This window comes from Mirounga leonina, unplaced genomic scaffold (assembly GCF_011800145.1).
Source record: "Mirounga leonina isolate KUSES-001 unplaced genomic scaffold, KU_Mleo_1.0 Mir_128, whole genome shotgun sequence".
Taxonomy (NCBI): domain Eukaryota; kingdom Metazoa; phylum Chordata; class Mammalia; order Carnivora; family Phocidae; genus Mirounga; species Mirounga leonina.
In genome coordinates this window covers 27,365,535-27,388,351 of record NW_023270320.1, presented here as the reverse complement: position 1 = coordinate 27,388,351, position 22,817 = coordinate 27,365,535, and the positions used below count along the sequence as shown (strand labels likewise).

Sequence of the window (22,817 nt, the reverse complement as noted above, 5' to 3'; positions counted from 1 at the left end):
GCAGGGGAGCCCCTTTATGGCCCAGTCATTGGACGCCATGAGAGCCTGATCGAGTCACCGGAGCGCGGCGTGTTTTCATTTTTCCATCTGTAAAATGGGAGAGGGGTGGGGGAGAATGCAGTACTGAACTACCTTCTGTGTAGGAGCATTTCTTCAAAACACGAGAGCCCGTGAGAAATGTAAAGAGATGCCAGATTTCTGTCCAGGTGAAGATTGAGCCTGAAGCTGGTTTTGTCAATAATTCTGCCTACACAGAGCTACGCCTTGTTTGTTTCTCCAAGAACAGTAATTTCTTTTAAGAAGCAATGACAGCAATAAACCATGCTGGATTTCTTTCATTGATGTCTTCATCTGCTAGGGGCATTTGGGTTGGTGGGGAGGGGAAGGAGACTGCTCTTTTTATTTCAGCTCTGCCTTTTATGGGTCCAAACAATGGTTACACTTAACGGCGCATTTCCTTTCTCTTTGCTTCTCCCTCGCTTGCTTGTCTCTCCTGAGTGCCCATGCGTGCCGCTGGCTAAGCAGCATGGCAAACTGTCAGATCGGGTCAGTCAGACCCTCCATCTGACTGATGCTGTCCCCCCAGAATTAATGGGATCACCTCCTCCCTGGGCCCAGAGCAGACATCCTCTCTCTCCTCCTTCCTTCCTTCCCGTCTCTACCATGGCATTGCCCTTGCTGAATCTTCTCTACCTTCATTACCTAGAATCTTCTCCCTAAGTACTAACCAGTTTCCAAAACTACTTGTTTTACCCTCTAAAACCCTCTCCTTTTATTGTGAAGTATCATTTAAGTTCTTCTTTCTACCCCTTAGTCCCTGTTGCCCCATATTTACACCTATTATTGGGATCATCCCCACCTTTTTTCCCCTCCCCTGGGAACTTCTTTCGCTAAGAAGACCCTTTCTCTACCGTTCTGCATCTGGGCTTATTGTAAGTAGGACGTGGTGCAAGTCTTCATCTCGCTTAGGCCTTTTCTTAACGAATAGCCTTGGTATCAAGCTGAAATCCAGGCTTACGTTGTGCTGGAATTTGCGATCTGTTTTTTTCTTTCTTCAAACCACAGTCACTTCTGAAATTCTCTCTGGTGCCGCCACAAATAGAAAAGCCACCCCAAAATCAACTCTTTATTAAAATGTTATATCAATGATGCATATTTATGATTATAGGACAGCTTTTTAAAATATATCCTAACATTTTAATTATATGTCCCTCTTCTATTTACATGCTAAAAAAAGTAAGTGTATAATTGGAAAAGCAACTAATCATTAAATGTCAGGAAATAATATATCACATTTCAGTAAACATAATAAATCATCATTCAAGAGCTCATTCCTACAACGTCAGTCCAGACGAGATAGAGTATCACCACCCCTGCCAACATTTAGGTCCCGTTTTTACCATTCTAAAGTATGTCAACACTGAGGAATAAGAAAGTCTTTAAATGGCTTTATTGTATTAATCTGTTGAAGATGTCACAAGCTACTACAAGAATATTTTTACATACTGTATACAATGTATACATACCGTTTTACAAAGTTTCATGTATTCCTATGGCACTCCTATTCCATGGAGGGCGTAAGTTAGTAAAACTTTAAAAACTGATATAACAGCAAGTTAAATCTACTTTGTAGAAAATATGGCGAAGACTAAGGAATTTAGTATCAGTAAATATGTTCCCTTTGAAAGAGCAAATTGGATGTGCAGGAGGATTTTGGTCACACTTCAGAGAAGAAGATGCTGAGGTGGAGACCTCTTCTGTTTACTCGTGCTCTCGCCGGTGAGGTTTTTCTCTGTTAAACAGGCTTTTGATTACTTCAAAGCACGTTTGAAGTCCTCACTCTGCATGGCTCATGCACAAAGGCAAATATCCTTCCAAATCTCTGCAGCCGATATTGCCGCCCCTGGTATTTATACGTAAGGAGAACCTGCCGTTTGCTCTTTAACACCGAGTTGATGCCTCTTTTATGTAGCTATGACAGCGAAGGTCGTCTGACAAATGTTACATTTCCAACTGGAGTGGTCACAAACCTGCACGGGGACATGGACAAGGCCATCACGGTGGACATTGAGTCATCCAGCCGTGAAGAGGATGTCAGCATCACTTCAAATCTGTCCTCGATCGACTCCTTCTACACCATGGTTCAAGGTAAACATGAAAGCATAATTTGGGATGGGTAACCTTAAATGCCACTGTCACCCCCCGTAGAATGTGGTGACCCGTGTTCTAAGATGAGCCAGAAAAGGGAGGGTGAAAACATAAACCTCTAGAGATGTTGGTGAACAGCCCCATGTCTATCGGTACTGTTTGTTTTGTGATATCTATGTATCTTAGATCACGTAGTGTATACTCCCGCTTCCACAAGCAACTTCACTGCAACTCTTCACACGCGTCATCAGACCCTTTGTGAGTCGTCTGCTGCAGTTTTGGGGAGTGGGTCCTTTTCATGGCCATGGAACTGCAGTCATTTGAGACGGAGCACATTCTGAGTCCGCACACGATGCTGCATGTCAGTCCACATATGACGTGATCCCTGGAAATTTGACACCAAATTCTGTGTGCCCATTTATGTAATAGCTGGGCTTCTTTTTTTTTTCCATTCGGTCCATATCCAATATATTCATGGCGGAACCTCCTGCCATATTCCTTTTTGACATAATCTTGGAAAAGCCTGTTTACCGTGACAGTTGCAGTTGTTGAGGTCACAGCTCTAAGAATAATTACCAAATCTGAGTTAAGCTTCTTTGATTCATTATTTCTACCAGTTCTCTCAAGTAATCTCTGCAGTCATCTAAAATTAATATTGCTTGAATTCCTTTCTTCCCCAAATGGTCCAATATCATTGAAAAATTTTAAATTGAGGCCATAGCCTATAATGCAAGAGGGGGTTTTTTACAAAATAGAAGATGGCTTGCTTTTGTAAAAGTCCAGTTTCAGAGAAATATCATCTTATCTTTTTGGTATACAACGTACGGATATGAAATCTTTGCAAAAGATTTTAAACAAGGGAGGGATGGGTGTAGGGGAGGGGGGTGGTCTTCTGAGACCCTGGCAGGGACGGCTGCGACACACCAGCCTCCCGAGGGAGCATGTACATGGCTCTTGGCAGAGCCTTCCCGGAACATCTGTGGAGAATGACCCTTCATTCATTCCATCAGGCAAATGAGAAAAAGAAATCTCAAGTGGAGGAGGATTTTAAATTCCCCTGAAGCCTGCCTTTACTATCCAGCCAATTATGTTAACAGCACGAAAGGACAGAAATCAAAGTTGTTGTGATATGTTCTAAAAGGACAGCATTCAGTACTTTTTGTTTCCCTATACATGGAGTCGGTCAGCATTTTAGAAATGTCTATCACTTCCAACTGCATGGACCAACCGAGTGTTTAATCCATATCTGTAGTTCCTGTTTTCGGCTCCTTGTTTTTCAGATCAGTTAAGAAACAGCTATCAGATCGGTTATGATGGCTCCCTTAGAATCATCTACGCCAGTGGCCTTGATTCACACTACCAGACGGAGCCCCACGTTCTGGCCGGCACGGCTAATCCGACAGTTGCCAAAAGAAACATGAGTCTTCCTGGTGAAAACGGTCAAAATTTGGTCGAGTGGAGGTTCCGGAAAGAGCAAGCCCAAGGAAAAGTCAACGTCTTTGGTCGGAAGCTTCGGGTAAGCCAGTGTCAGAGAGTAGGTGATGGCCGTCCAGCCGTCCGTGTCCCCGAGGGGGGGGGCTAGCGCTCATCCCCTCCTCATCCTCATCTGCCCAGAACCAAATGCAGGGCGGCGCCTTCCCTGCCAGCACGAGGTATAGGCAGCTGTCAGGCCGTTAGGTCATTCGTAATAAAAGCCAACTGTTGGAGAAAAGCTTTTCCTCAGTGTGCCTGGGGTTAAAAATCAGTTCTTCCCTGAGAAATCAGGCAGTTGCATGGAGCACAGACCCAACTATCCTGGATGTCAGTCCATTGTTGTTTTACTAATATTATCTTGATCATCTTATACTTTTCCTTTAGCCACTCAGTAAAGATTGATGACTTCCTAAGGTGGGGATGAGGATAAATAAGAGCTTAAATATTGAAAGTTTTCCAAATCATAAAGAGATGGGCTGGCCATTGAAAAGCGGATTCTTTCTTTGCATTCTCAATATTTTTAGAGTATAGAAAATATATTCACATGGAAGAATATCAGTGGCAGAACCTAAGTGCTGCCTCCTCGCTATTGATTTATATTGTGTTTATGAGAAACACAATGATATTTCTGATTATGCTCGTGTAATTGATCTTTGCAAAATGTTCTCCACCTTACCTTGTTGGGTGGTTTCTTTTTCCCTCCCTCACACTGTGAACCAAGTACATCAAGAAGGCAAGCTGTGATTTATGACAGCTGTCTGGTAGAGACAACACAGATTAGGTACTAAAACACAGGCTACAGGAAACCATCTTCAGACATTATAAACTGAACTGATTCATTCTTTCTATTAGCAAACAGATTTTAGTTTATCAGATGAATGGAGATGACTATTCCTAAAAATACTTCCCCTTGCCATTTAAAAAAAGGACTGAAAGTCAAGGAGAGAGAACAAAACATGGAGCATACCATTAATGTCCTTTTTCCTGCACCGAAAATGGTTAAATTATTATCATAAGAGGCCAATATGATTTACCTTGACAGTCCTTGAGGGTAAGAAACAGCTACTATATATTATCTCTGGCTGTTTCCAAGAAATAGAAATAAAGGAATCAAGGATCACTGGATCACATACAGCCTGTATCCAACTTCCAGGTTACATTCTGATTTCACTTCAATTTCAAGGCAGGTGTTTGGGACTCTAAATACGTGACCTTCTGGAACCAGTGCTGTGCGCTCCCCCCTCCCCCATCTCCCAGGCTGCGGGAGCCAGGATGCCCTAACTCCAAGCCACCTGGCTCCGGAATTGTGGCCGGCAAGAGCTAGGGGACCCTGGAGAGGGGCTTGTTCAGAGAGAGAAGTGAGGAGGAAAAGCAAGAGAACCCTAAAGGGAAGAGCAACAGTAGAGTTGAAGGTAAAGTGACAGGAGAGGACCTAGGGTTGGTCTGTTGCCCGAGGAGACCCCAGCTCCCTGCCTTTCCCTCTCCTGAACCTAGGAATCAGTGGTGGCTGCCCCATCTACTACTTCTTTCCAGGACCCCTGCTTCCTTGGGCCATTGCGATCTGGAAGCTAGTTCACAGGCTTTATCTTATCCAGCTCTCCCTCTAATGGGCATGATGCACGTGGACATGTGTGCATGCGCGTGCACGCACACACACACACACAGAGTCACACCTACCCTCAGACACAGGACTTCCTTCACCAAAAGGTACAAAGATGCTGCTCACATTTGTGCTCCTCATTCCACACACCAGAGAAGACACAGCATTAACTAGAATTCCAGAAACAAGGGTTCTAGATCAGGCTCCACTTTTTGCTAATAATAAACCTTATGGGAAAATCGTAACATCTCTGAAACCTGTTTCCTTATGTATATCATGATAATCCATATAGGATATAAGTAATATAGTATCATCAAGATAATATCATAACATTATGACATTATAATATGGACATTATATAGGTCATTGACAGACGCTTCATCACATAGACAATACACGGGATACAGATAATGGATAAATACAATTTTACCCTGCCCTGCCTGCACGTCACACAATTGTTACAGAATCAAATGAGACAATGTGAAAGTACTTTACAAATAAAAGGCGTGATTATATATTCCCTAACCGTAACCCGGAGACTCTCTACCACATAGGCATATGTTAGGCATTTACCCACGCAGCGGGAAATAGGAGAGAGCCCTTCAGCACACTGGTTAGGAGAACAAGGGAAGAGTGTGGGACGCGCTTTGCTCAGAAACTGACCGCAGAATATGCTGCCTTCTCTTCTTTGAGATAAGCTCTAAGCGTGTCCTCTGTTTCTTTATAACATGGCTTTTCTAGGCATAAAAAGAAATCAGGAAGAGTAGAGGAAAAGATGAAATCCTATCTCGTGTCTCTGGTTCTCTGCCTGATTCAAAATGAAGCAGATACCTCACTTTGGGGGAAGAAAAGACAAGAGCGCACAAGCATGGCTGTTAGTTTCTTCTAAATAGTGGGCCCACAATGCCTCGGCAAGTCGTTTCAGAGAATGCCCTGTTTAAAGTAGCCTGTTCAGCCACACTGGGAGGAGATTTCCAGCTGATAGTGCAATTGCTCTCATAGAGACAATGCCAAGATCACAAGGGAGGGTTTCTTACTTTCAAGATAAGATTGGATGTGCCGGCTTTGACTGCTAATTTCATTCCTCTGTGGTTCTAAGGGAGAAATTCTAGGGAGAGAGTGATGATAGGAAAACCTGGCTTAAGGACTAGACCGGAGTCTGCCAAAAGAGGGAAGAGAGGTGAAGGGTGGAGGGGCAGCGGGGGAAGGACCGACGGCCCGGGAGGCACACTGGATCAGTACTCACCTGCATCCCACCCTTTCCTGAAACAGAACATTCCCTCGCTTACCTTTATTTCCTAGCAGAAACTTCTTTTCATTCTTAAGGTATTTGCCTAAATTCAGCGAGCTGCCTGACACAGAGTGGGTCCTCAAATATTTATTCAGTGAATGAATGAGGAAAAGCCAGCCTTAAAATACGGATTATCTCACTGCATCTAGGTCCAAGGGAGAAACTGTATGGATAGCACTTCCTTGCAAATGTTTGACTGCTATACACAAACCTAACTCTAAATAGATGATGGATCTATAAGAGAACACCAGATATTGTAGTTTAAAGTTTTTTAAAGCAAAGAGTAGAAAAGGAAAACTAACAAGGAACTAGCAACATGGAAAGCATTTGCTCTGAAAAGTGCATTAAGAGGAAAGGGAAATACAGTCAGGAGTCACAAGCAAATGAAATGGTGAGAGATGTGGGAAAGCATTGCAAACTAAAGATTAGACATTTCCAGAGCTCACTTGTTTGTGGCTAAGTTGGAAAAAAAAAAAAAGACACAGGCATAAAAATTTCTTGTCTTTCTCTTGTTTGGTAAATATTCCTTGTTTTTTTGTCAGTGATGGACTTTGGAACCAGCCTTTCATCAGTTATAAAAAAAAACGCTGCTATGGCATTCTAAAAAGAAAAATGTATCTTCTAAAGTTGCCCAGAATTCAGATGCTTACAGGAAAAAAAATCAGTGAATCACTTAAAAAAAACAAAAGTCTCAAAATGTGAAAGCCAAAAGTGTGTTTTAAAGGCCTACATGCATATGATAGCATATGAAGCTCATTCTGCGAGTCACGTTCGCGTGCTGTGTTGCTCCTCCCTCGGAGCCGAGCGGCGCGGCCCACAGTGGGATGGTGCCTTGTTATTAGCCCTGGCTGACATGCAGAGAGACACAAAACCGTCTGCAACCAGCTGATGTTCCAACAGGGACACAGGGGAGTCGTGATGTTGACCAAGTGTACTGGGTAATGAGCCAGCCCTTCCTCACTTCCCTCCGTAACATTCCAGATACATGAATATAATCTGATGGTGCTTGATGTCTTTAAACATAAAGGCGTTGTTTAACATCTTTACACGTTAGTTTTTCAAGCATTCTGGAGGGAAGATGATCACTACCCCCGTTCCCATATCCAAGGGATGCTGTGATCTCCTCACAGTCATGCTGGACGTGATCTCTGAAAATAGGGACTTTGCATGCTTGCTTGAAAGAAATGCTGTATATCACAAAGGACTTCATGGTGATCTCTTCTCCAAACACAACATTTGGGTTCATTTTTATATAGCTGGAGGTACAGTAATGAGCTAAGATTTTTCATCTTAGATAAACTATTCAATTTAAATTGATATTTTTTATATTAAAACTATTTATTAAAAGGCAACTGGGACATGGAACAATGCCAGGACTTTGATTGTCAAAAAAAAAAAAAAAGCAGTAGAAACATTGCCATAATTTCATAAAGGTACAGTTAAGTAGGACTGTGTCCTAGAATGGAAATGTCCCTTGACTTCTGCACTTTGTTTATAATACCCGAAGGAGAAAGTTTGGGCGTGTATGGGAAGAACAGAGGAAACAAAAGATCTATTCGTATCTTTTGAAATTTTACATATTCAGTAACAATGACTGGTATCTGGAAACAATCCGAAAACGGCTGAAACCTTGGCTCGTGTTTTGGGAATGTGGGGGGAAACAGCCACATGCTAATTCTTTCATTGCTCTGACCTGAGGACGCAAGAAAGGCATTGCACCCGCGTTTGTCTGGATAAAAAGGAAAATTGGAACTTGTACCCAGCTGTTCAGTATCCCGGCGCTTCTAGATGTTTTCATGTGGCGGCATGTTGGGTATGGTGGCGCACACAGCGGCTACCACGTGATTTTCTCCTGGATGCTTTGGTGTTGCGTAGCCATATCCACGAACCAGAGGAAGAGGAGGGCGGCAGGGTGCAGGCAGTGGGAAGAAGGGGCCCCGGGCTGCTCTTTGCCCAGCTCCCTTTAATACCCACACAGTCGGAGCAGGCCTGCCGTCCAATCTGCCGTCCAGATTGCTCATGCTCTAACCAGAGGCAGCACTGCAGAGAGCAGGGGTGCTTAAGGAAGGCAATAAAGAGTTGAAATACAAATTAAAATGAATACGAAGTAAAACGCAAACAGACGGGGCAGTCCTGCAGGCCGCACAGTCCTTGGAAGCTGCACAGGCAGTCCAGCGGGGCTGGCGCAGCCTGGAATAACCTACAGAAGGAGCAAAGAGGGCAAACCTAAACATTCAGAGGTGGTTGTTTTGTTTTGTTTTCTTTTAAATCACAATCAGAGAAATACGTTCAAGAACCATAGGAAACCATTTAAATCGTGCAAAACCTCATCCTAAGGCATCAAAAATTTTGTGCCAAGATAAGGTGAAGAAGAGCTGGATCCTGCCAGTTGGCTGTTGAGTTCATTTGATAACAAATCAAATCTTCCTACAGGCTTTAAAGTAGGTATTTGTAATACTAGCCAGCAGCTTCTTTTTGGGGTCCGCAAAGCATTCTGCAAGCCTAACCTCGTGAAGTTCCACAGAATTCACAAAAGGCAGGGACTAACATGCAGGCGTTTCCACATGGGAGAACGGAAGCTCCGAAAGCCTCGAGTGGGCCAGGCAGAATTCGGTCAGATCGCTGACAGAGCCTACAGCCTCTCGCCCGAGCACCTCACAGATGGACAGACAGCTTCAGAGGGGCCAAAGCCCAAAGTCATGCTGCCTCTAGACCCTGTCAGGTATGGAGATGGGGCTCCTTGAGTCCTGGGCTCCTCCCCGCAGTGCACCCACACGCGCGCACACACACACACACGTTACACACCAGATTCTGCTGTGGCAACCAGCTGGATCTGCAAGGACGGAACCGGAACATTAAGATCTCCGGATTGCCCTCCAGGGCTCTACCCTTTCTCAGTTTCTGTGACTTGTCTGGGTGCTTTTTTGCCTCCAACATCACCTAGTTCACTCCATGGACTTTTTGGTAAACCTTTCCATACCTTTCCATGGACACTACGGTACTCCCCTTGAACCACTGATTGGAAAAGTTTAAGCTTAAAGAGTATCTTTTCATGGGGCTTGGTTAATGTCAAGAATAGAATGCACAGATTAGTTTTATCCCAGAGTTTACATAAATACACATGCATATTGTGTATGCGCATACACGTCAGTGTGGACGTCCGTGCGGAAGTGGTGTGCGTGCTTATGTGTATATAACCGACCAGCTGCAGCTGTCCGCTTTGAAAGTTCTAGCTAAGACATGGTCATGTAAAATTCAGATTTTCCTGTTTAATGTTTAACAGTCCAATAGTCTATGCAGATTTTTGGTATGTCCAGGCTATCACCGTCCGAAAGCTCCTGTCTTGCTACAGAAAATCCACTCTTCGGGGTCCTCAGTACGCTGCGGACTGTTTCTAAAGTAGAGTGTAACCACGGCCACATTTCCTTTGCAGTAACGAGTGCTGGTCTGTATGAGCCTTGGATCCCAGACAGTAACAGCCAAATGTAGTCAGAGATTCTGGACATGGCACAGAGCCACACGGAGACCCAATTACAACAACGTGGTGCTAGATCTGTACCCTAAGCATAATTGTCGGACCCTGTAGATGTGGGAGTGAAGCATCTGAGGTCCCTGCCAGTTAACCAGATGTTATTAAAGGGAAGGGCATTCTAAAAACTTGTGACATTTCAGCACGGGGCCAAAAGCAATGATCATGTTTGTAACCTCCTGCTATTTAGACTCATTAATAATTTACTGTAATGTGGGTTCCAACTTCTACTTAACTATTCTTCAAAGGGCCAGAGTCACATTTACTGCTTTTATTTAATAGAGCCATGATTAATCTACTAAGCAGTTATTGTCCAGTGTCTTACAGAGGGAGGGGCTCTGAGTAAGTTACAGAGATGTCATGTTGACCACCTTCATATCTTCTGAACAGACTTTAAAGCAAATACATTCTGGTATTTTTCTTATCCGTTGCTTAAGTTTACAACATTTAATTGAAGAGGTTTTGAACAAATGCCAGGCTTCTCTTTCTGCTTAATGAAACCTTTTAAAGGAGCTGTTAATCTACTGCCTTGCACTTGTACCTAAGAAGTTGCTAAATTAATTTACTGACAAAGAGAATCAATCATCATAAATGGTGTTTAAACAATAGCAGGGCCTCTGAAGAGTAATAAAGGACTGGCATTGGAATAGCATGATTCATGTTATCATCCTGTTTGTGTTGTAACAGGTTAACGGCAGAAACCTCCTTTCAGTTGACTTTGATCGAACAACAAAGACAGAAAAGATCTATGATGACCACCGTAAATTCCTGCTGAGGATCGCCTATGACACGTCAGGGCACCCGACTCTCTGGCTGCCCAGCAGCAAGCTGATGGCGGTCAATGTCACCTACTCGTCCACCGGCCAGATTGCCAGCGTCCAACGGGGAACGACGAGCGAGAAAGTGGATTACGATGGCCAGGGGAGGGTCGTGTCTCGGGTCTTTGCCGATGGTAAAACCTGGAGCTACACATACTTGGACAAGGTATGCCTGCACGGTGAGAGTCAGAGGAGGGGAGCCATGATCAGTATTTTTCAGCAGTCGCGCAGGGCACTGTGGGAGAGGAGAACGGGGGGCATGTGCTGGGGCTCCATTTATTATTCTAAGTATCAATATGCAAGTCGCATTGGTACAGCGGGTGATGAATTTCTGCATTAGCCAAGTAGTTTCTCCTTAGTTAAGTTCTACCTGAGACCCTTTTAAGTGTTGTATGCCGCAAACAAACAAGCAATAACACTGTCCACCTGCCAAGTTTCTACATCGACAACATTCACAAGTTAGACCTTGAGCATGTAAGTCGTCAGGAAATAACCTCCGTGCTAGCTCTTTCATTTAGGAAGGAGCCTACGTTAGCTCAGCGGAAGCTGTGTCGTGTTGTCGCTAGCAGAGCTTCCACATAACCGTAAAAAGCACGGAGATCCTATTTATGCATTATTAACCTAAAGAGGCTATTATTTAGGAAGCCACATTTCAGGCACTCTGTGGCATCTCTCCTTTCTTGTGCATATAAAAGGTGTAAGCATCCCCGCTTAGGCTTTCCCCCCTCCTTAAGCACTAGGTACGATACCAAAAAAGACTTAAAGTTACCCGTGTGCAAAATGCTCGGTCGCACTCTGAGAGGTTTGGGATGGTGACTGTGGTCCAAAGGAATGAAAGCAACAGAAAAGGGACAGGGAACCGGCCACCTCCCTGCCCTTCCCTACTGAAAAAAAGAGAACCCGCCAAAGAGCATATTCGTGGAATGTTCATTTGCCCTTGAGACAAGCATCAGCCCTAGGGAAGGGTTCTGTTTTGAGTCCCAATGCCTGTCACACCTCAGAGCATGCCACCACCAGGCAGGCAGCAACCCAAGTTACAAACACAGCGATTACTGCCTCCAGCCCTTACGTGCATCGGCCAGAGTGACCTGGAATGCAAGTCCGCGCCACTGTCGCTCACGCCGTCATCCGCACTCACCTCACGCTGTCTTGTTCTTCATGAGAGGCCTTCTGCACAACTCCTCAGTCTACACCTAGCCCCACTGCCCGGCAGTTATCCCGTCTACGTCTAGATGGCCTCGACACGGACTAGCCTTCCAGAGAACCAGCGTCAGGTTCAGAGCTCACCACAGATGCCTCCCAACTCTGGAATGCTTCCCCTACTTGCCAGTCTCTTCTCTCGCAAACCTGCTCATCTGCTCTCCTTCGAAGAGACTCACCCTTGAGACAGTGGACTGGCCCACTGGGTGACAGTTCCCCTCCACACTAATCCTCACACTCGACAGTTACTCCGCTGGTGATTTGATGAGAGACCACAGAGGAAGCCCTCCTACACACATCCCTTCCTGGGAGCAAGTCCTCATGCCTGGAAAACACTTCACCCTCCAACCTAACAAGCCCCAAGACAACTTCCTCCTGAAGAAACTGGGAGTGGGTCCCCACTTCATCCTGGAACACTTCTCCCAATGTAAATTAAGTACATTACAGAGAAGTATAACAGAAATACCCAGACCTTAAAAACTGATAGTAGTGATCATAATGTCATGGGAAAGTGTTTAAAAGGAGACAAAGGGCATGTCATTGATAAGAGCCACTACCAGCAGTAACTGAGGTCACATTCATATATCAGTGGGGATCAGAAAAGCCAGCAAGTATTTTCATCATCTCTCCCAAATCCCTAAAATCCACCCAAACCATTTCCATTTCCTTGCTAGGATAGGCACACTAAACCAAAACCTATTCATAGCAGAAGTAGTAATATTTTACTATCATCAGATGTGATTTTAAATGACTACACAACTAGGTACTAATTCCTGTGAGTTCAGCAATAATCCAACTTGGCACAGTGCAAACTATTAGGAACAATTCTCAAGACATCTACTAGACAGCCAGCAGACAAAGACTGCCCCTAGATATGCCCACAGAGGAGACTCTGCAGAACCTGGCTTGCAGGCTGCTTTCGAAGATGGTGGACGGTAAAGAGAAAGGGAACGAGCCTTGGACAAGGGATTATGTGTTTCTCTGGCGAAAGCAAAGCATACGTCCCAGGAGGGCGCCTAACACACGCATCCTTCCAGATCTGCCATCACTGCGTTTGGTCTAACAGGGTTGGGGGGAAGCTTCCTCAAAGGAGAGAATCACCTGTGCTCTGTATTACTATTGAGCTGTAATATTCACTATTGAGCCTCAGGGTTGAGCTTCTCATGCTGGTCTAATAAATGATTGTCTTGTGTCTTTCTGCAATTACTTGCAAAATCATTTTAATTTATATATTTATATATAAATATATATATAATATATATATTTAGAACTCATTTTAATTTATATATTTATTCACTGCGTTATTTAGCACCAAAGTAGAACGTAGCCCAGAAACCATTCTTACAGCAGCTGAGACACTGATCAGATTTGGTACTCGCTAAAGGAAATTTCAAAATGTAGATTTTATTGCCATTCCAGACGACAGGTAAGAATTTGCAAACAAACAAACAAAACCCGTACCTGGATCCATATTTCAATTAAGGGCCTTTACAGCTCTCACTCACCGTGTGATTTAGCAATGTTTGTTGACGTTGATGCTTTATATACACATTATCCATTTTTGAGTAATTTTATGTCTCTTCTTCATAAAGTAGTATTTTGAATGCTTTGCTCCTCCCCCACATGCACTGGAAATTAAAACATGATTTGAGTGGCTCTTCAATCAAATGAGGGGGAAAAGCCACCTTCCTAAATAATGGCTAATTATGGATAGGATTGCTTTTCCCATATGCTGTTTTGTCCTTGAAATACTGTCTTTAAAGCAGCTTTGCCCATGCCTGTATCATGACTTACCCACATCCATCGACAATCTGCTGCTTGGCTGTGAATGCCTAGAAAAAGAATGGTACAATCATGACAAGTGGCACATTATGAACCTCGAGCCACTAACTGCAGAACCCCTCACAATGAAGCATCCAAGCAAATTAGGCAGGGAATCGTGAACATGTAAGGTCAAGGATAACTCAATTAAAATGAAAATAATTTTCTCAAGCAAACCGTTTCTGTGTACTTGTGGTCACTGGATCTGCTTTTGCCCCCCCTGCCCCGCCCACAAATATTGAACAACAGTCTGTTCTGTCTTTCCAGTCCATGGTCCTCCTGCTTCACAGCCAGAGGCAGTACATCTTCGAGTACGACATGTGGGACCGACTGTCGGCCATCACCATGCCCAGCGTGGCTCGCCACACCATGCAGACCATCCGGTCCATCGGCTACTACCGCAACATTTACAACCCCCCCGAGAGCAACGCCTCTGTCATCACGGACTACAACGAGGAGGGGCTGCTTCTGCAGACGGCCTTCTTGGGGACCAGCCGGAGGGTCTTGTTCAAGTACAGAAGGCAGACCAGGCTCTCCGAGATCCTATATGATAGCACGAGAGTCAGTTTTACCTATGACGAAACAGCGGGAGTCCTCAAAACGGTAAACCTCCAGAGCGATGGTTTTATTTGCACCATTAGATACAGGCAAATCGGCCCCCTGATTGACAGACAGATTTTCCGCTTTAGTGAGGATGGGATGGTAAATGCGAGATTTGACTACAGCTATGACAACAGCTTTCGAGTGACCAGCATGCAGGGTGTCATCAATGAAACGCCACTGCCCATTGATCTCTATCAGTTTGACGACATTTCTGGCAAAGTTGAGCAGTTTGGAAAATTTGGAGTTATATATTATGATATTAACCAGATCATTTCCACGGCTGTAATGACTTATACAAAGCACTTTGATGCCCATGGCCGCATCAAGGAAATTCAGTATGAGATATTCAGGTCACTCATGTACTGGATTACAATTCAGTATGATAACATGGGCCGGGTAACCAAGAGAGAAATCAAAATAGGGCCCTTTGCCAACACGACCAAATACGCTTACGAATATGATGTTGACGGACAGCTCCAAACAGTTTATCTAAATGAAAAGATCATGTGGCGTTACAACTATGACCTGAATGGAAACCTCCACTTACTGAACCCGAGTAACAGTGCCCGTCTGACACCTCTTCGCTATGACCTGCGAGACAGGATCACCCGCCTCGGGGATGTTCAGTATCGGTTGGATGAAGATGGGTTCCTGCGTCAAAGAGGCACAGAGATCTTCGAGTACAGCTCCAAGGGGCTTCTGACTCGGGTTTATAGTAAGGGCAGTGGCTGGACAGTGATTTATCGTTACGACGGCCTGGGAAGGCGCGTATCTAGCAAAACCAGTCTGGGACAGCACCTGCAGTTTTTTTATGCTGACTTAACTTATCCCACGAGGATTACTCATGTGTACAACCATTCAAGTTCAGAAATTACTTCTCTCTATTACGATCTCCAGGGACATCTCTTTGCCATGGAAATCAGCAGTGGGGATGAATTCTACATTGCGTCAGATAACACAGGGACACCGTTGGCTGTTTTCAGTAGCAACGGGCTTATGCTAAAACAGATTCAGTATACTGCATATGGTGAAATCTATTTTGACTCCAATGTTGACTTTCAACTGGTAATTGGATTTCATGGTGGCTTATATGACCCACTCACGAAATTAATCCACTTTGGAGAAAGAGATTATGATATTTTGGCAGGACGATGGACAACACCTGACATAGAAATGTGGAAAAGAATTGGGAAGGACCCAGCTCCTTTTAACCTCTATATGTTTAGGAATAACAACCCCGCAAGCAAAATCCATGATGTGAAAGATTACATCACAGGTAAGCGGTTTGGTTTTTTTTTCCCTTTCCAAGTACTGAATTACTTTAATCCTTATATGACTACACACAATAACGGGAGTTGCTTTCTTTAGCCTGACACTTTACTCCTGCAAAATCAAATGCCTAGCCTTGTAAATGTGTCTATTTCTCTATGGAACCATAGAGAAACCAGAGAGGGAAACTGAGGCATGGTTTGTTACTTCCTATTCTGTCTCCAATGCCCAAGGCCACGATGTTCTGAAATGACATGGAATCCAGTCACTTAAGCAAGGGAGGTAACATGGGGGTGTGGAAAACAGGATGAACGTGGAGCCCCCAAACTGGAACTCCAATCCCAACCCCTCTCCTGTAAGTCGTGTGGCTTTAGAGACAAGTCAGAATTTTTTTTTAAGCTGTTTCCTTAACAGTGAAATGGGGAGAATAATGCCTCCCTTAATAATGCCTCCCTAATATAAAATATATGCAATTCTGCTTTAATTACTAACTCCCTTACAACTGTGTAACGTTGGTTTTTCTTTTATACGCGTGTGAAGTTCTAGTGGAGCAATCGTGAAACATGGCAAAGTGCGATTCACCGTCTCATTCCCGGGATGTTTAACTCTCCACCACCATCACCTCAGGACAATAAAGGAACAGTTTCTCCCACCACTTGCTTGGCCAGCGGATCCCGTTTCTGTTTTCACTACCGTCTGTGCGTGGTGGCCCTACTAATAGACACACACTAGTTTTTCTGCCCGTGGGGGGGGTAGTAAGACCTTTCCAGGTTTGGGGCATGATCTGATTGAAACCTCTCATCCCACTTCTGCCACCACAAAACCACCAGGATGAGAGAGACACAGTCTTTGCAAGCACTGCTCTGGCTCACTTTCGTTCCTGACTTCTCCACTCATCCTCCACCACGTGGATTCTGAATCCTTCTGCCCCCACCTTCCTTTCCTGAATTACACACCATATGAACCTCTCTACCACATGTATGCTTCCTGGAGGAAGGTTCTTTCCTGTTTTCTTTTTTGTTGTTTTTGGTTTGGTTTGGGGTTCTCTGTTTTGTTTTGGCTTGTGTTATGTCCTTCTTCAGGCTGTCTCTTTTCTTGCTCAATATTTGAGGCATAGTGAAATGCCTCTTTTCTCGATTCTTGGTACAGTTCTCAAAACGCTGCCCCCTGTTCACTTCGCATCTGCTTCCTGCTTTCCCAGACTGCCAAAAGCTTGTCATAGCTCTCCTCTGCGTGAACCAGCTGAAACTCGCCTCTTTCACAGCCCTGGTTCAGCAACACCCTCATGGTGTTCTCCTTCAGCTTACTCAATACACATCGGCATCTGAGTCCCATTATTTTGGCAATGCTTTTCAATACTTAAGACCCTGTGATCTTTTTTTTCTTTTACTGTTACACAAACATTGTTCATAGTAGGAGAACCTTTGCCCCCAACACTACCATTCAGGAGAATTTTCTCCAAAACATAAGACCCCCTGTAATCTTCTATGTACTCACACACACACACACACACACACACACACGCACACACACACCCAAAAAAGTATCACTCTCTATTCTACATGATGAACTTGGGATTTCTCTCTCCCACCACCACCACCACTCCTCCTTTTAAAAGAGGGAGAATACCACCGCTTCTATAGCCATATGATGTTTGGACAGAGGGCCTGCCAGCCTGGTGATGAGGTGAAGTTTGTGCCCTAGAGGAGGAAATAGGAAGCAAGTGGCTCTCCCATCATTCTGACAAGCAGTTTACCACTAGTTATTTAAGAGGTGTTGACAGGGCTGCCTGAAAGGCAGGAAAGCCCACAGCTCCTGAATCCATCCTTTCCTAGCAATGTGGACTGCAGGGAATGCCATAGCAGCAGTTTCTGAAAAACATCAAAGGAGAGATGGAACAGCATAAAATATATGAGGTGAAATGCAATTTCAAATTTTCCAGCAATGTGCTTAATATATAAAATAATCTACACCCAACTGTACTCATAAAGCTGCCAGCCTGCTGAGTCGTTCTGTAACATTATAACCTCCAGAATAGAATAAAAGCCTTATTCTGTGCTTAATGGCTTTCGGAGTCACGTGGCAATATTTTAAAATACCATTTTAAAGGTCTCCAGGTTCTCTCCCCAAAAAGTTCGTCCCCACCTGTGCACAAGTGAGCCTTTGAAGTCATAGCTGATGGTAATCAGAACTTCTGTGCCCTTGGCCAGTTCTGCCAGTTTTCAGCATTCATCTTTGATTAAGAATCAACTCTTGATTTTAATTCTCTCAATTTAGGGTTTTTATTAATAGAAAATGGGTTGTGGAAGCTGCATATCCTTGGGCAATCGCTTTTGAAAGCTAATAACACACAGCTCCTATTTAAGACCAGTCTTGACTAACTACCAATTCCCTTTGTTTACCTTAACTGCGGCTCTTTCATGCTGCTGTGCATTATTACCACCCCCTTTTACCACTTACTTCTAGCACAGGATGCACCTTCGCACGTGTGACAGTTTATCCAGTCTCAGTGAGCAGCTACGGGGCTGTGTTTTCCGTAGTCCTTGCCATAGCTCCATTATGGAGGCTAGCAGCTTCAAGTCCGAGATTGGGGGGTGGGGTCTGAATTGGAGAATGAAGGCAAGCATGGACTCCTCTTCAGGTTACTTTTTGTGAATTTGGGGGTTTCTTAAAGGTAAGAATTCAAATGCATGAAAGCACAAAATAACTCTTAACACGGTTCATTTTGAACATTCTCCTAGATGTTAACAGCTGGCTGGTGACATTCGGTTTCCATCTGCACAATGCTATTCCTGGATTCCCTGTTCCCAAATTTGATTTAACTGAGCCTTCTTACGAACTTGTGAAGAGTCAGCAGTGGGATGATATACCGGTAAGAACAAAAAGTCAAAGTGTGAAAGAGTGATAGATGGCTTTCCTGTGTCGTATTTACCCATTTAACCAAACTGCCCTTGTGAAAGCTGGACCACAGACCGGTTTTTAATATTTTTTTGACTCTTTTAGGGTAGAAAAACATCGCATTTCTGTGCAGCAAAGCAGGGGCCTGTTAAACAGGCTTAAATTTGTTTTTAGTGATGCTAATAAAAACATAAAAAGACATTATCAGAAGGTAATAAAATGAGGGAGCTCGTTTTTGAGCGCAAGCTTTCTACAGAGAACCCCCGTGAAAGCACATTTTATAGCACTTGGGACCTTAAGGCAAAGATACTATAAACAGGAGGGCAGGGGATTCATATTACAAATTAGCAGCCCACAAACAATGCCGCAAAGTTCAACTTCTTTAAAATCTGAACGGTGTTTCATGGGAACAGATTGAAAATAAAAATAAAATGTCCTCTGATAAAGCTCCATCTGCAACTAGGTGTTTATAGAATTTTCCTGAAAATAACATTTCAGGAGGCCTATAATTGTTCTGAGAACTAAAATAAAAGGAAAAGAACGGAAAATTGCAAAGTCAAAGCTGCCATTTCAGAAAATGGCCCTTTTAATTCCTGCCATTCAGAGATCAGAAAGGAATGTACAACAAAACACTAGAATTTCTAGCTTAAAGCAAGAATAATTAAAGATCAAGAAATTGGGTTACCCCATAATGATAAGGAGAAGAGAGGGCAGAGTTTCTTAGAAAGATTAATTTCTCCCCCCCCCCTTGAGCAATTTCCTGTAATTTCAGTGAATACAAAGAGAAAAGGCAATCATGGCCGAAACACACACGCGGTATATTCAGTGCCAATACCTCTCTTTTCTGGTATAGGTTTCATACCTCACATAAAACAATTCCTTCTCCAAGATGTCACCTTTCCATTTAAGAGGCAAAACCCATCAGGTTTCCAAGGTCTGGGAGCCATTTTAACATTTCGAATTGCAAACAAAGCTACGCTGATAAAGTGTCATGAAGACACACTGAAGTTTCCCAGTGCATTTGAACAGGCACGTCCTTACGGTGTCTGACTTTCCAACATGTCTGCGAACACTTAAGTCTTACTGTCCAAGTGGACTTGCCCACTTTCCCCCTAGGCAGCCTCCTAAATGTGGTTCAAGTCCTCTGTCAAAGAGAAGCGCACCCTAAGGACAGCTTAGGGAATCCCCAGCAAAGACACTGGAGGCTGCCCCAAGCGCCGAAAAACAAACGTTTCTGTCACTGCTGCCCATGAAACAGATGTTTTGGGGGCAACACTGGCCAGACAAACATCCGGCAGTAGGAGAAACGGCTGAGTTCAGATGCCCCCAATTTGAAACGCTTGCCAGCGTGCATGGTCCACCGTCCCTACGTCTCCAAAAAAGTAAACGTTTTCCTAAAGTAATAAGTACTCCCCTCCCGCGGTCCCACTGTGCACTCAGCCCTGCACGTTTCACTTGTGCCGGTAACAATGGCGAAACTCGGGCGGAAACTGTGTTTGCCGAGAGCACAGGAATTTCGAAGCGTGTAAAGCAGGACGCGGCGGTCCCGCGCTGAGCAGCCCCCAGCCTTTCAAACCCTCAGCCTGTGTTGGCTGCTTCCTCCCCGGGCTCCCATGGAAAAAGCCGCAGTGACCCTGAGAAGCGGGGTTCCCCAAATGGGATGGGCGTGGGAAAGGCATCCGAAAAACAAAAGAGGAAAGCTAGAACCATCACTTTGCCCGCGTCAGAGACCAAAAAGCTCTTAACTAATATATAAAATAATCTACACCCAACCGTACTCATAAAGCTGCCAGCTTTATGGAGTCCCCTCTTTCTACGTTTGAAAATGGAGTCCCCTCTTTTTACGTTTCAAACCTCACTTGGATCAACTTGAGGGGAGGGGGCCTCTGAGTGCCTTCCTCTACCCAGAGGTTTTTGGGGTTTTTTTTAAGCCTTTTCATCTCTAAAGAACCCACTGCGGTTTTAATAAATGCCTGGGAGCTCTCCACGGAAGGCCCCCCCCCTGCTCTTTTTGGGGTTCTTGTCAGCGCTGGGCGCGCTGCCAGGAAGCCTGGCTCCCCGGCAGCCGAGAGCTACAGATGTTCTCTGAGCCGTCCCCCCCGCCCCCCCTTTCTGTGTCGCTTTTCAGCCCATTTTTGGAGTTCAGCAACAAGTGGCGAGGCAGGCCAAGGCCTTCCTGTCCCTCGGGAGGACGGCGGAGGTGCAGGCGAGCAGGCCCAGGGGCGGCGGCGCGCCCTCGTGGCTGTGGTTCGCCACGGTCAGGTCGCTGATCGGCAAGGGCGTCATGCTGGCCGTGAGCCGCGGCCGCGTGCAGACCAACGTGCTCAACATCGCCAACGAGGACTGCATCAAGGTGGCGGCCGTGCTCAACAACGCCTTCTACCTGGAGAACCTGCACTTCACCGTCGAGGGCAGGGACACGCACTACTTCATCAAGACCACCACGCCCGAGAGCGACCTGGGCACGCTGCGGCTGACGAGCGGCCGCAGGGCCCTGGAGAACGGCATCAACGTGACCGTGTCGCAGTCCACCACCGTGGTCAACGGCCGGACGCGCAGGTTCGCCGACGTGGAGATGCAGTTCGGCGCGCTGGCGCTGCACGTGCGCTACGGCATGACGCTGGACGAGGAGAAGGCGCGCGTCCTGGAGCAGGCGCGGCAGCGCGCGCTCGCCCGGGCCTGGGCGCGCGAGCAGCAGCGCGTGCGCGACGGCGAGGAGGGCGCGCGCCTCTGGACGGAGGGCGAGAAGCGGCAGCTGCTGAGCGCCGGCAAGGTGCAGGGCTACGACGGGTACTACGTACTCTCGGTGGAGCAGTACCCGGAGCTGGCCGACAGCGCCAACAACGTGCAGTTCCTCCGACAGAGCGAGATCGGCAAGAGGTAACGCCCCGGGCCGGCGGCGGACCCCCGGCCGGGGCCGCGGCGCTGGGCGCCTCTCGAGCCTCAAGCGCGCCCCCTGCTGGGCTTTTTCTGTAGCGCAATCCGAATCGGACTCTGCGGCGCAGAAGAGCCTTCCAGGAGAACGGACTGCTATTAAAAGAAAGAAGGAAAGAAAATCCACAAAAACAAACAAAAACACACACACACACTTTTTTTTCTGAGTGACCTTAAAGGTGATCGGCTTTAAAGAATATGTTTACATATGCATATCGCTGCACTCAGTCGGACTGAAAGTATGAAGAGGAAAAATCAATAAGGGAAAGAAAGGAAAAAAAAAAAAAAAAAGGCCGAAACATTTTGCGCGAGGCCCTCCGTTCCTTCGAGGCACTGTATGTAACTAAGGTAGGAAATGCGTACAGTGTTTCCAGATGTTACCGAATTGTCGACCTTTGCTTACAAGAAGTAGTCTCTCTGCGTAGGATGTGGTATCTGTCTCTGTTAATTTTAAAATGTGGGGCAAAATTACTGTTTATAGACATCCCAACTGCTTGCCCTGTGCTACTTTGTAAAAAGGACGTTGGCACAGTGACTTCTGCTCCGGAGGGGATTTCATAATGGATTTTACAGCCCTAACGTGGTTTGCCTTGGGGGGGAAAAAAAAACTGGCAAATAGAATCCTTGTCACTGATAAGCAGAGGAAACCCTGATTTTTTTGTAAATTATGTGAGACAAGTTGTTTATGGATTTTTATATGAATTACAATTTACTGTACATCAAATAATTAGTCTCAGAGGAGTTAATTTATGTAAAGTGTTTAAAAAGTTTATACTTAAAAATAAAATGATAAAAACGTGAACTGTGTGATTTTTTTAAAAGGATTGCACCTTTTGTTATCTGTTATAGCTGTACAGTATAAATTATTATATTGTAGAGATATAACGACTTATGCCTATAATGTCCAGAAGTGTTAATATTTTTGTATTAGGTTGAAAAAAAAAATGTGCAACTTTCTATCACTAGATGGATAGGACAGTGCAATCCTAAGTGGGTGGCTAATCAGAGAACTGCTCCTTTCCCTTTCTTCTCTTTTTCATCAGGCTGGTGTCCTCAACCATTATCAACTAAGAGGCACAGTAGAAAACTAAGGCTGGTGGAATGTAGCAGAAGATATGAAAAAAAAAATTAAAATAAACTGGGCCAGAGAGGTCCTCTCTCGTCCCTAAAAGTCGAGGGGAGTTGATAGAATTAACCACAGGGTTTTTACTGTTCACCATTCCTTGAGGCTCC

The 22,817-nt window shown here is 45.0% G+C and overlaps 1 protein-coding gene across 1 annotated transcript in view; it reads left to right on the top strand.

The window, feature by feature from the left end:
- The window catches only part of TENM3 (teneurin transmembrane protein 3), a 492,684-nt gene extending 470,512 nt beyond the window's left edge, over positions 1–22,172 (top strand). Inside the window, exons 24-29 of the mRNA XM_035004286.1 lie at positions 1,973–2,148; positions 3,429–3,664; positions 10,729–11,025; positions 14,148–15,759; positions 18,494–18,624; positions 20,779–22,172. Coding sequence (XP_034860177.1) covers positions 1,973–2,148; positions 3,429–3,664; positions 10,729–11,025; positions 14,148–15,759; positions 18,494–18,624; positions 20,779–21,534 — 3,208 coding nt within the window. The 3' untranslated portion in view covers positions 21,535–22,172. The remainder of the gene's footprint in view (positions 1–1,972; positions 2,149–3,428; positions 3,665–10,728; positions 11,026–14,147; positions 15,760–18,493; positions 18,625–20,778) is intronic.
- Positions 22,173–22,817: the final 645 nt, after the last annotated feature.